General features: G+C 44.5%; 1 protein-coding gene across 1 annotated transcript; it reads right to left on the minus strand.

Annotated features, from left to right (window-relative positions):
• Positions 1 to 296: 296 nt before the first annotated feature.
• Positions 297 to 10,262, minus strand: KICS2 (KICSTOR subunit 2). Its single transcript, XM_073555435.1, has 3 exons — positions 9,821 to 10,262; positions 4,943 to 5,231; positions 297 to 4,127 (listed from the first exon to the last, which is right to left on the minus strand). The coding sequence occupies exons 1-3, from the start codon at positions 10,146 to 10,148 to the stop codon at positions 3,317 to 3,319; spliced, it is 1,428 nt and encodes a 475-aa protein (XP_073411536.1). The 5' UTR covers positions 10,149 to 10,262; the 3' UTR covers positions 297 to 3,316.
• Positions 10,263 to 14,963: the final 4,701 nt, after the last annotated feature.

The raw sequence follows: 14,963 nt of genomic DNA on the forward strand, positions 1-14,963 counted from the left end.
AAATCTCCGAGCACAAAATACTCGGAGACCACCAGAGCATGCTCGGGAAATCTCAAGTAACGAGTATACTCGCTCATCACTAATGCCCACTGAAAATAACCTGAAGTGTCAGTGGCAAATACCAAAGAAATAGTTAAAAAAAAAAGTCAAATAAAGGTTATGCACAGCCAAATTGGTCTTTTTTATTTTACCTTAAAGATTCCTGTAAATTGAGCACAAACACCATAGTAAAAATGTACGTCAAAGGAAAAACAAACAAAGAGCAGTGTCCATAAAATAAAGGATCTAACAGTACGAATTTGCAAATTGATTTTTATTCAGCAGCATACTCTCTTACACCTCTCCATTAGTGCAGATGTTTATACCCGTTCAATTTTTAACTTTTGCAACAATGTATATTTCACACGAGCGGTATCAAAATGTAAAAAGCAACAGATCTGGAAAAAGATGTTTTTGTTATAGTCCTGGATTTCGAACCGATATAATTGCTTTTAAAAGCATCACGTAAAAATATACAATATTTGTTGGATAGACCTATTTTATGTGGACGCTCAACTAAGGCCACAACCCAGTTTTCACAGAGTCGTTCCAGTCACAAAAAACATAAATATATAAATTAAGAGGCTGAGTTTCCTGCACCGAGATAGCAGCTACCAGTAGTAGTTATCAGTAGAAAGGTAGAGAAACTTTAAAAACAAATGTTCCACAATACTGGTTGAGTACAGTCATTTATTTTTATAGCATTGCACAGTTTTCTGCTGCTCAGGTAATCAATACTCACATTGTGCTTTGTTTTTTCACACTAAAACGCTCTGCTGACTTGTAGGACATTAAAAGGGATAGGGTAACATCAGCCTTTCTGCTCTCACATACCGGGACATCTAGCCAGTTTACCTTTGGGCATGAGCCATATAGGCAGATCCTCCTCATTACAATGTAGCCGTAACACAATCTGCCTCACTATATTCTGCAATGCACTCATGGATTTACCCGGAAAGGACAAATCCCTGGTCATCCAGTCTGTTGAGCTTTAGACATATGTGGTGAACAGGGATGAGACTACCACCTACCCCTAGAACATGAATTCAGCAAGTAATAGAAAGCTGAAATGCCCCATAGAGGCCACTGCCGACTCAATAGAACACAAGACTCAAACATATAAATCAAAACGGAAAGGTGTATAACGTATACAACAATTGGCCTCCATCACTGCCAGCATGTCACAATAGTAGACAGTTTATTACATTTTTTGCCTCCATCCTGGTAGGATCATACAGTGTATAAAAAGACGACACAACGAACCAAAAAACAGCCAAGTAGCACATAACTGACTAGTATGAATGTACACGGCTCTTTGGATGATGTATTGCATTTGGCAGCTCTGCGGAGCTTCGGGGATCCACCTATAGAGAGTAGCACATGATCTACGGCTCACTCCCTGCTAAAGGAAGCGTTGAGAAGGAAAAAGGCAAACCCCTCTGCAAACTGAAAAACAAGGCCAGTGACCAACCTACAAAATATGGAAAGGCACTAATTCTTTACTATATCAATTTTTTTTCTTTTTTTAAATGTGCCCTTAAGAGATAAGATTTTCCTAATTGCGCTGCATAAAATTGGCTCCTGGCAACAGACGACTAACAGCTTATACGATGAGAGTGGATAGCACAACCGGCTCTACCACACACACCTAGTCTGATTGGACGAGTGTGCAGGTTATTGTAAAAAGCTAGCGATCACCTTGGGGTATGTGCACACAACGCCTTTTAGACATCGGCATACCTGTTAAGCTTTTCAAGCACACTATGCTTGAAAAAACAAAAACGCTCCCAGTGGTATTTTTCCTGAAGCGTCTCTTTGGTTTTGTTTTTTAAAACTTCTATATCATTGAGTGGCTTTCAAGCAGAAGAGGCCTGAAGAATGTTCAGGTAAGGCCAGTTTCACATTTGCGGTTGTGTCCGCAGCGTTTCGTCCGCATCCATCCGCATGCGTACCTATCTTTGACATGGTGTACGCATGGACATGCGTTTCCATGCGTTCGTCTGCGGATGCGTACACATGCGTAGTTTCCAGGGGTGCGGCGTGGCGTGGAAAACGCAACATGTTGCAATTTTGGGGGCGTCAAATATCCGCGGCCATACGCATGCGGACAGAATGCGTCAAAACAACGCATTACAGTCTATGGGAACGCAGGCATACGCAAGCACATGCGTACGTTTTGCGTTTGCATAAGCAAGAATTTACATAGACACGCCCATTGGGCATGGCTTGTGTACATTCAAAAATTCGCCGGGAAAATAGCACTTGCAAATCGTCCACAACCGCATGCATGCGTTTTTGCATGCGTTTGCGGTAGCAGATGAAACGCTGCGGACACAACCGCAAATGTGAACCTAGCCTTACTTCTTTTAAAGAACCGCTCCTGTGTTTTTTATTACAGCAAAGAAGTTGTGCTACTAATTTAAAACCCCTGTCCTTATTCATATACATCTTCAGCTGTTCCTGTCACCGCTGCAGACGGTCTCCCGAAGTTTGTGACCTGCCAGACTGCTCCCATGTTTGCTTGGCGATCAGGAAAGTCAGAACTCAATGAAAGCCTATGATAGCCGAAGGAGGTCCTCATATACTGACATTGAGATGTTGGGAATGTTGACGCTAACTTCCGGTCAGGCAGACGTTGCAGTTGCAAGATGGAGGCTCCATACTGGAGCAGCGCTGAGAAAAGCTGAACATGGCAAGCATAAAAATAGGCTCATGGAAATTAGATTACTAGCCCCACTTTTACAGAAATATAAAAAAAAAAAAAAAAAAAAAAAAATTTGGTAGTCGCAATTTTACCACTTTGAAGCTTTAGTAGCCTGAAGCAGATAAAAGAAGCGCAAAAAGACTAAACATAAAAACAGCAAGTTGTTTTGACATTGCATATTCTTTTTATACATTTATTGAGCGCTTTTTCCAGTTGGGTTACCCGCCTGAAAAAGATGTTGTGTGCACAAACCCTTAAAAAGCAGTTGGCCAAATGCTTGTTCTATGTGTATGTACACTTATTAGGAAACAGCTGCTGCCAGACACCTATCGCAAAGGATCAGGTATGTTAAAAGTCAGCATGCCGGATTCTTCTTTCTAATAGGATATGCAACTGATTACACATTAGATGAGAAGCCAGTTCTTCTCAAGCTCATCTGATGTGTATGGCCAGCTTTAGTAAGGTGTAGGAGGAATCAGATAACTGGGGAAGCATACGAAATCCCAACTCAATAGAAGGGATACAACTATGGGTCTGAATTTACCTTTTAACAATACTAGGTTGCACACCGGATCAATTTTTTGAGCCCGGCTTTAAGCTTGCATATACTCTGGAGGTTTTCAGAGATTGAGACAGCTCATTTAGAAAAGATATGAAGTGAGAGTCTTTCTCAGATTTCTTTGAATCAAAAATGACCACAATGGTAAAGTGAGGTTCAGGTCGGGTCAGAAAATACGTGCTTTGCACTTTATCATCATAGAAGTGGACAACTTTTTCATAAGAGTTTAGATCAGCACTCTTTTCAGTCATTATCATAATAACATTTGGCCAATGAACTGCGGGTCTCTCCATTGGAAGAGACACCACTGCAGGATATTGGTCAACCCCTTTTGGGGCTTCTCGGTAAGAATCCGGATGATGATACCCATGACCCTGAAAGCTCTCGGATCCTCTGTTATCAAAAATTAAGGACACGTTGACTGCATCGTATTTTCTGATAAAGCTGGATATTTTTCCAAAGTAATCTGGATTTGTTTTAGCTGTGAGGGTCTTCATCTCGGAGGTCTGTCTACTTAGTGCTTCATGGAAGTAAAAGCTGAACTTGGCAAGCAGGATGTTTTTAAATTTCATGAGCCACGAGAAAAGATGAGGTGGCTGCACAGCCTTCTGAGACTGTCCTCCAAAAAGATGTTTTTTGGTCTCCTTCTGTTTCTCAAATATCTGACCCCAACTTTGTAGCTTAGTATGCGCATTGTGCAAATTAACAAGGGACAGGAGGAATTTCCACTCAAATATTAGGCTCTGGGCCTTCAAAAGATGCACAAGAACATCAACTTCGAGCTGGAAACCATTTTCCAGAGGTGACAATATAGGATGGTGAAACCTACAAAACCAGAAGAATAGAAAATGAATGGATTACTTCATGAAGTAGGTAGCATACAGAGAGTTAAAAGGGGTTTTCACTTTTGGACTACTTCTGTAATGGAAAATAATGCCAGATAGTACTCCTCTTCCCATGCTGCTGCTCCGACCACTGTATTTGATACAGTGATGACGCCACGTCGTCAAGTCACATCACTGTTGCAGCCAATCAGCGAGCTCACCGCAGACAGCACAAGCCACTGAGCTCAGTCACTGACTGCAGCGGTGATGTGAGCTGTTGACGACGTGACATCACCATTGAAGCTAAAAGTATGAGACTGGAGCAGCAGCAGTGAGATGGCAGTGGAAGGGAATCTGGCTCTGTTATTTTACAATACTGGAATTGTTTGGGGTTCACTTTTGTAAAAAGGGAAAGCACCTTTTATCACATATTAAAGGAAACTTCTGTCTTACAGATTAGAGGAGTGAATAAATGAGACAAATGCTTTGGTAGGTTACTGTCAGATTCTGGGTGAAAAGATCCTTTACACATAAACATGCTGATAATGACATGGTTGAACCCAGTGTTTGGCAAACTCCAGTCCTCACAGCCACCAACAGATCATGTTTTCAGGATTCCCTTAGTACTGCACAGATGAGGGAACCTGTGGCAGTTTCTGATGCCTTAATAAAAATGCCATCACCTAAATACTAAGGAGATCCTGAAAACATGGTCAGTTGGCGGTCGTGAGGACTGGAGTTTGGGAAACACCGCTGTAACCTAACCAGTTTAGTGGTTATAGAACAAAGAATCTGGAATAAGAAAACCGTTCCCACCTGGAGTTGTACTTCTTTAGGATGGTGTCCAAGATGTTCACAAGTTCCTCTGTGTTCACAAACTTTTGACTGCTTAGAGTGTACATTTTCTCATAGAAATCTGCAATTTCCATTCGAGCCTGAACAAAAAAGCAGAGTTGTTCTGATAGATGCGAAAGCAGTTCTTCCAAGTGAGGAGCTGTCCCACCAGTGGCATTTCTACCAATTGTGACTACTTTCTTCAGTTCATTGCACAATGAGGTGTAATTCGTTCTGATAGAATCCTTCCTGCTGAAGAATGACTGACCACCTGTAAGACAAGATCAGACACTGGTGTGAGCAAACTGACCCTGAAAGGACAATGAAATGTAACCAGTACAATGCAAACAATCTACACTCAAGGGGTTAAGCCCCCGTCACACACAGCGATCTCGCTAGCGAGATCGCTGCTGAGTCACAAGTTTTGTGACGCAACAGCAATCTCACCAGCGAGATCGTTGTGTGTGACACCTATCAGCGACCGGCCCCCCTGCTGGTATCGCTGATCGCTCTTGGAAAGCCCTGGACATTTCTTTGATCGCTGGTCTCCCGCTGGCCAGCACGCATCGCTGCGTGTGACAGGCGGGAGACCAGCAATCAGCTGGTAACTAAGGTAAACACAGGGTTTCTAAGCACCGGGCGGTGCTTAGAAACCCGATGTGTACCTTAGTTACCAGTGCGCTGATGCAGGGAGCTGGTAACCAAGGTACACATCGGGTTTCTAAGTGACGAACGTCCCTTAGAAACCCGATGTTTACCTTCGTTACCAGCTCCCTGCATCAGCGCGCTGGCAACTAAAGTACACAGCTACGCCGCGCGCTCGGCGTCGCTGGTGCAGCTGTCTGTTTGACAGCTCACCAGCGATCATGTAGCGACTCACCAGCGATCCTGACACGTTGATATCGTTGTCGGGATCGCTGGTGAGTCGCTATGTGTGACAGGGCCCTTACACTGGCAGGAGGCAGATCTGAAGATCTTGTCTACCAAACAGTATCCATCCCCATGATCAAGAGAAAAACTCATGACTTGCATGCATAGTACACAGAAAATACTGGACTCAAGAGGACTCAAGGCTCAAGAGGTTGACGTGTTTATCTAGCAGATAGGTACATAGCAGCTGCCATCATTCAAATGTGAATAGGGCATTGAATGCATCCAAGACGTTCTCTGTATTTTTGCACCGTTAAATGGCTTGTCCAAGCAACATTGTACGAGTACTGCACATTTACATGCAGACATCCACGAGTCCGAGCATGGCCTGAAAAACATGACTGTCCATGGGTCCCCCGACCCGAACTCGACAGGGTCATATATGCCTATGAGGTTGTCAAGCTCAGGTCAGGAGACCCAAAGTTTCCCAAGATGTCTGCATGAGCCCCAAGTCTAATTAAGGGAACCTGTGCACAATACTTGCTGGGAACTGGATGATTGCCCTTCAACTGTACCACCCACTTTGTGGTTGGATCCCTCCATGCTTGATCAAGAAGGAAACATGCTTCAACAACACCTTAACTCTACACCTAGAGGTACTATATGTTGCCCTAAAAGTGGAATTTCCAACTTTGACATATCCACAGGATCTAACTGTACCGGGATGCCGTTGCTGCATCCAAAGAATGAATGAAGAGGTGGACGAGCAGACTGTGTAGCCATCTCAGGTCCCTTCTATGAGAAACTGCACTGATGCATCTGTGTGAAGTGTTGTTGTGCTGCAGATTTTTGAGAACCAGGCAGTAGAAGGACATGTGAATGCAGCCTTAGGTTACATTCTCACATCTGTGTTGCTATCCAAGAGAAACGGACCAATTTTTGTCTGAGGGGGCACCCTAGTTGCTTGGGGTTTTTTCTCATCTGTATTTTTCCGCACTAGGCAGGTAGACTGTATGGACTTTTTTTATCCATAGAGTGTTAATATACCAGTTAGAAACGGATGAAACTCTTGGCAGTTTTCATTTATGTTGTTATCCGCGTTCCAGTTATTTATTTTTTTTACGTCTGAGAGACATCAGTTTTTATACATCAACATTTTAAAAGGTGAATGATCAAAAACTGTTTCTGAGGTTAATGATCGTAATTTATCAGCAAAAATCAAATACCATACAGATTTTCCAGATGGGATCCAATATATTTTATGCACCCACAGAGTTTTTTTTTTGCATGTTTGAATTAACAAATGGGTCGGACAGCACACAAACCTGTCACATGGATGTGTGAATATAGCCTTATGGAAACATGCCAGCGAGTTTCTCGGAACCTCTACATGATGGCCCCAAATTTTAAAACGGCATCTATGAGAAATGTTCGGCATGTACAGCAGAGATGTCATAAGTGTCACACTTAGGCCTTTTATAAACAACATTTTTTATTTGTCTCCACTTTTTCACAACTATTTTAAAGCTGTAAAAACAGACAATTTCAGAAAACCAGCACGTACTATAGATCTGACTCTAACGCACAAGGAGGCAAATTTATGAGCGACTTCATCAACAACCTATACATTTGGATTTTGTATAACGGTCATGTTCTAGTTGTGTTATTTTATGGGTGGCAAACAACTCCATTAAAGCGGTCAGCTCTACTTCTTAACTTGTAAAATCGCACTACTATCAGCCTTCGGCTCCTGCTTTGTGAGAGCAGTGCGCTCCTGAACATTTACACTCCAGACCAGCGGCATGTTTGCTTGCACCATTCTAAAGCAGGCTCAAAGAGCAAACTACAAAAGCCCAGCAGCGGTGTATGTTATTACGTAAACAGCCACAATGAGGAAGGACTGACAGGGACACAGTGTTGTATGGGCTTTTTTTCGAAACTAATAGCTTTTATGTCTATTTTTATTGTCCTGGCCTTGTCACCTAGTTACTGAGGGTAGCCATCACGCACCACCCTCAGGGCATAGGTCATGGCAAGTCGCAGTGACATCCTATCAGTTACTGACGTTAGCCATCGTCCACCTCCCTCAGGGCATAGGATATCACTATGACATGCCATGACCTATGCCCTGAGGGATGTGGACGATGACTACCCTCAGTAACTAGGTGATAGGATATCACTGCGACATGACGTGACCTATGCCCTGAGGGTGGTGGGAGATGGCTACCGTAAGTAGCTAAGTGATAGGATATGAATGCGACGTATCACTTAGTTACTGAGGGTAGCTATCACCCACCACCCTCAGGGCATAGGACATGTCGCAGTGACATCCTATCACTTAGTTACTGAGGGTAGCTATCACCCACCACCCTCAGGGCATAGGGCATGTCGCAGTGACATCCTATCACTTAGTTACTGAGGGTAGCTATCACCCACCACCCTCAGGGCATAGGGCATGTCGCAGTGACATCCTATCACTTAGTTACTGAGGGTAGCTATCACCCACCACCCTCAGGGAATAGGGCATGTCGCAGTGACATCCTATCACTTAGTTACTGAGGGTAGCTATCACCCACCACCCTCAGGGCATAGGGCATGTCACAGTGACATCCTATCACTTAGTTACTGAGGGTAGCTATCACCCACCACCCTCAGGGCATAGGACATGTCGCAGTGACATCCTATCACTTAGTTACTGAGGGTAGCTATCACCCACCACCCTCAGGGCATGTCGCAGTGACATCCTATCACTTAGTTACTGAGGGTAGCTATCACCCACCACCCTCAGGGCATAGGGCATGTCGCAGTGACATCCTATCAGTTACTGAGGGTAGCTATCACCCACCACCCTCTGGGCATAGGGCATGTCGCAGTGACATCCTATCACTTAGTTACTGAGGGTAGCTATCACCCACCACCCTCAGGGCATAGGACATGTCGCAGTGACATCCTATCACTTAGTTACTGAGGGTAGCTATCACCCACCACCCTCAGGGCATAGGACATGTCGCAGTGACATCCTATCACTTAGTTACTGAGGGTAGCTATCACCCACCACCCTCAGGGCATAGGACATGTCGCAGTGACATCCTATCACTTAGTTACTGAGGGTAGCTATCACCCACCACCCTCAGGGCATAGGACATGTCGCAGTGACATCCTATCAGTTACTGAGGGTAGCTATCACCCACCACCCTCAGGGCATAGGGCATGTCGCAGTGACATCCTATCAGTTACTGAGGGTAGCTATCACCCACCTCCCTCAGGGCATAGGGCATGTCGCAGTGACATCCTATCAGTTACTGAGGGTAGCTATCACCCACCACCCTCAGGGCATAGGGCATGGAACAGTGACATCCTATCACTTAGTTACTGAGGGTAGCTATCACCCACCACCCTCAGGGCATAGGGCATGGAACAGTGACATCCTATCACTTAGTTACTGAGGGTAGCTATCACCCACCACCCTCAGGGCATAGGGCATGGAACAGTGACATCCTATCACTTAGTTACTGAGGGTAGCTATCACCCACCACCCTCAGGGCATGGAACAGTGACATCCTATCAGTTACTGAGGGTAGCTATCACCCACCACCCTCAGGGCATGGAACAGTGACATCCTATCAGTTACTGAGGGTAGCTATCACCCACCACCCTCAGGGCATGGAACAGTGACATCCTATCAGTTACTGAGGGTAGCTATCACCCACCACCCTCAGGGCATGGAACAGTGACATCCTATCAGTTACTGAGGGTAGCTATCACCCACCTCCCTCAGGGCATAGGGCATGTCGCAGTGACATCCTATCAGTTACTGAGGGTAGCTATCACCCACCACCCTCTGGGCATAGGGCATGGAACAGTGACATCCTATCAGTTACTGAGGGTAGCCATCACTCTCCCTCCCTGTGACATGCCATGACCTATCAGCCATCGCCCACCACCCTCAGGAGTGCTGCAGCTGGGCAGGCTGGGGTCACCAGTTCTCACCCGGCTTCTGGCCCAGGAAGCTCATGCTGTGATACGCCTTCTCCGCGGCCGCCAGGTGAGCCAGGGCAGCCAGCGTGTTGGACCACGACGCTCCCGCCGTCTTGTTGGCTTCCTTCTCGCGCTCCACATTGTCCTTGGCCTTGTCATAGGAGAAGTGGCCGAGATGGGAGAAGAACGTCTGCAGCACACTCTGCTCGGCGGTGACCGGCGGCGCCTTCTGCGGGATCATCACCGAGGTCGTCATCAGCAGCAGCAGCAGCTCGTCGTCATCCTCGTCCCCCTGCTCCGGGGCGGCAGGAGCATCACCCGCCTGCTGGGGCACCACCATACAGCGAAAGAGCGGACCACGGCCCCGAGCCCGCGGAAAGAGCCAGCGCCGGGAGACTCCAGACACCGGACTGTTTACCTGGCGCACGTGACTGCGCCGGAAGAGTGACGTCGCTTTGTCGTTCTGAAAAAACTTTATTGCTAACAGACATGGTGGCCACGTGCAGACCGTGCACAATTCAACCAATCACATGTGGTATCCTTGGTGCAAGGAACGTTAGTTCTCCCTGCGGAGACTCCTCCGTGTTTGTCATGTTCCGTTGTAGCAGCGCCACAGTACACCATGTTCGCGGCCCCTTTTTGTTAGTTTCCAGTTTTGGGCAGCTCACCCTCTCTGCTCCTGGCTGGGGACCCCAGGGGGACAGGGACAGCCGATGACTGCCTAAACTAAGCCCTGCCGCTCGGTGCTAATCATCTTTATACACCTTCCCATCTACTTGGCCTCCTGTCTCTGCCCATGAAGCACCCAGGACCTGTGCTTGGTTTGACCAGTCATTCTGTGCTGACAGCCCCTTAAGGACTCATACCCATATGTGTGAAGCAAAACATTCTCATATCAGGACCGAAAAAACGGACAAGTGTCGTGCGAGTACAATCCGATTTTCACACCTACCTAGCATCCGATTTACATCCAAACGCAATGCGATTTTAACATGAGCAGTTCAATGTCATTTACACATGGTTTTCAAACAAAATATTCTTCAAAACACACATATATGTTAGAAAGAATAAAAGCCGGTAATTCATCTGCTGCGTACAGTTAAATTAGAGTGATAGGCTAGACATATACACATAGAATACATATATATATATATCTCAGTGACACACACATACATGTGTATTTATATTGCATAGAGAGATACAAGAAAAGCCAGTAATTCATCTACCATGTTCTGTAAAATCACAGCAGGATGGAAGAGATGGATTACATACTGTAAAGACAAGTGGACTAGGTAGATATACAGATGTCAGTGACAAATAAAATGAGTATAGTGTGTGTTCAGCTTACTGTACATGTATTTCACCTATGTGACGTCAGCGCGAGCGTTATGGGAAAGGTGAAGTGATTTCATTGGCCGTGAACTCGCAGGACGTGTCTGCCGGCACCGTGAGCAGGAGAACGTTCTCCCACTCGCGGTGCCCTCAAACAGGGAATAGCAGTTCACAGGCAGACACTGAGCACACGCCTCTCCATTACTAACCTTGGGGCTTGACAATACAAAGGTGACAACAAGCCCCCCAACTATCACTCCACTTGCCACTGCTACAGGGCAAGTGGGAAAAGCGAGGCCAAGTGCCAGAATTGGCGCATCTTAGACATGCACCTTTTCTGGGGTGGCTGAGAGCTGATGTTTTTAGCCTTGGGAGGAGAGTATCCATGGCCCCTTCCTAGTCTATTAGTATCAGTCCGCAGCTGTCTGCATAGCCTTTGCTGGTTATCAATTATGGGGGGACCATATGTCTTTTTTTGGGGGGTCCCCTACTTTAATTGCCAATAAAGGCTAAGTATACAGTTGTCAGCTGATATTAATAGCCTGGGAAGCTCCATTGGTATTACTCCCTTCCTATGCTAAAAACATCTTCCCCCAGCAGTTGGCTTTCCTTCTGGTGGTTACAAATATTGCGCGGAAACCCACGCCATTTTTTTCCGAAAAAATAATCTTTTAATTAAATACATGTACAGTAAGCTGCACATGCTGTACTAATTCTATTTGTCACTGACATCTGTATATCTACCATCTCTTCTATGTTGTCAGCTCCTGCTGTGATTTTACAGTACGCTGCATATGAATTGCATGGTGCGAGTAATGTGCGATTTTTTTTCTCGCACCTATAGGCTTGCATTGGCGAGTCTCATCCAAGAAACGCAGCAATTCGCAGCATGCTACGATTTTTTTTTCAGTCCGATTTCAGCAGAGAGAAAAATTGCAGATGAGATGTAACCCATTGAATAACATTGGTCAGAGTGCAGTCCGATTTATCGATTTGCACCCGTCCGTTTTTCTTGCAAATGAGTATGAGCCTGTTTGTACCTTCATGACCAGGCCAAATTTTACAATTCTGACCAGTGTCACTTTATCAGGTAATAACTTTGGGACTTCAATGGATCCCACTGTACCCGAGACTTTTTTTGTGACATATTGTACTTCATGATAGTGGTAAAATTTAATACAATTTGCATTTATTTGTGAAACTATCGGAAATTTGGCAAAATAATTGAAAATTTTGCAATTTTCATACTTTAAATTTTTATACCCTTAAACCAGAGAGTTATATCATACAAAATAGTTCATAAATAACATTTCCCACATATCCATGTTACATCAGCACAATTTTTTTTGTTAGGAAGTTGGAAGTATTAAAAGTTGTTCAATGACAATGGCTGTCCACCAACATTCACCATCCAGCCTGACGGAGCTGGAGAGGATCTGCAAGGAAGAATGGCAGAAGATCCCCAAATCCATGTGTGAAAAACTTGTTGCATCATTCCCAAGAAGACTCATGGCTGTCCTAGCTCAAAAGGGTGCTTCTACTCAATACTGAGCAAAGGGTCTGAATACTTATGACCATGTGATATTTCAGTTTTTCTTTTTTAATTAATTTGCAAAAATTTACCAAATGACTGCAATGAAACAAAGAGTGAAAAATTTAAAGGGGTCTGAATACTTTCCATACCCACTGTATGTGTGTGTGTGTATATATATATATATATATATTGATTTATATAATGCATATTTTAAGGAACCACATCATATTTGAAGTGACTTTGAGTGGCCAACATGACAGAAAATGCCCAAAAGTGACACCATTCTAAAAACTGCACCCCTCAAGGTGCTCAAAACCACATTCAAGAAGTTTATTAACATTTCACGTGCTTCACAGAAATTAGTGGAATGTTGAAGAAAGAAAATGAACCTCTCACTTTTTTCACTAAAATTTTACTTTAGCCACACATTTTTATTTTTTTTATTTTCACAAGGATAACAGGAGAAAATGGACCCTGCTATTTGCTGTACAATTTCTCCTGAGCACGCTGATAACCTATATGGCGCGCGGAGCGACTCGGAAGGAAAGGAGCGCCGTTTGACTTTTTGAATACAAAACTGGCTGGAATCGTTAGACACCATGATGCGTTTGGAGAGCCCCTGATGTGCCTAAACAGTGGAAACCCCTCAGTGACCCATATTTGAAACTAGACCCTTCAAGGAATGTATCTAGATGTGTGGTGAGCACCTTGAACCCCCATGTGCTTCACAGAAGTTTATAACCTTGAGTTGTGAAAATTAAGAAAATAAATCACATTTTTCCCACAAAAATGTTCTTTTAGCCACTTTTTTTTATTTTCACAAGGGTAACAGAAGAAATTGCACAATACAATTTGTTGTGCAATTTCTCCTGAGTATGCTGATACCCCATATGTGGTTGAAAACTACTTTTGAGGCACAGTGCAAAGCTCAGAAGGGAAGAGGCGCCATATTGGAGTTCAGCTTTTGCTGGAATAGTTTGAGGGTGCCATGTCACATTGGTAAAGACCCTGAGGTGACACATTAACAGAACCCTCACCTCCCCCATAAGAGACACCATTTGACAAACTACACCTCTCAATGAGTTAATCTAGGGGTACAGTGATCATATTGACACCACAGATGTGTCACAGAATTTGATACCATTGGGCAGTGATGAAAAAATTATTACATTTTTACAACAAAAAATTTGCTTTAGCCTCAAATTTTACATTTTCCCAAGGGTAAATGGCTAAAAACAGCACCAAAATTTATTTCACAATTTCTGCTGAATGTGGAAAAACCAATATGCTCCTGTACAGTACTGCTTAGCCACACAGCGAGACTCAGGAGGCTATTTGCCTCCTTGGGAGCAGATTTTCCTATAATAGTTTGCATACTCCACATACAGAGTCCATAAGTGCTAGAAAAGCAGAATCATCCTTAAGTGACCCCATTTTGGAAATTGTACCCCCCTTTGGGAATTTATCTACAGATGTAGTGATAATTTGACTCCATGGGTGTTTTCCAGAAACAAGCAGCACTGGATGTTGCGGAGTGAAAATTGCAAATCTGCTATTGTAGTGACCAGTACGCTGCGGTGTGCAGTGCGTTATGCCCAGCTTATGCTTCTGGAGACATGCACCCGTAAGTTAGGTGGGCTCTCATCGCTACAGAAATGCCAAACATGTAGCCGCTAAAGGTTAAGGTACACTGTGGGGCTCAGTAGGGAGAGGGGCATTGGGATTTGGGAGTGCAGAATTTGCTGAATTTCATTTGGAGGGTGTGACGAATTGCACAGGGGAAGGAGGTGACGACTTCGCTCACCTCAGGGAGGAGAGAAGGACCCAGCTGGGACTCGCACTCTGGCGCCACCATTTGCCCCAGGTCAGTCAGGGAACTGCACCGAGGGCAAATAGTCGCCGGAAAGGCTTCCCTTATAGGTACGAGTTATTGAGGCGCTCCCAGTGAGGGGGGGATATACATCACGAGTCCAGGCTGGGGATATATATATATATATATATATATAAACCTCTCGGCCGTCACTGTCAGGGCTCCTCACTAACACAATATCATTCGAACCACCAGTTCCTCATTCGATATAAGCCCCATCCGACAGCAGGCTTATATCAGGTCAGAAACCAACCCGGGTAGCGTATAATAACCAGCGGACATGCGGATTCCTGTATCGAGATAAAAGAGCAGCCCAATTAATTTTATATTTAATGGCCGAAAATGCGCACTATAAATATACAGGTATATATTTACAAAAACAATATACAGGTATACAGTCAAATGTGTAGTACAAGGAT

The sequence above is a fragment of the Dendrobates tinctorius genome, unplaced genomic scaffold (assembly GCF_039654945.1).
Source record: "Dendrobates tinctorius isolate UK_male_01 unplaced genomic scaffold, ASM3965494v1 ptg000224l, whole genome shotgun sequence".
NCBI classification, from domain to species: domain Eukaryota; kingdom Metazoa; phylum Chordata; class Amphibia; order Anura; family Dendrobatidae; genus Dendrobates; species Dendrobates tinctorius.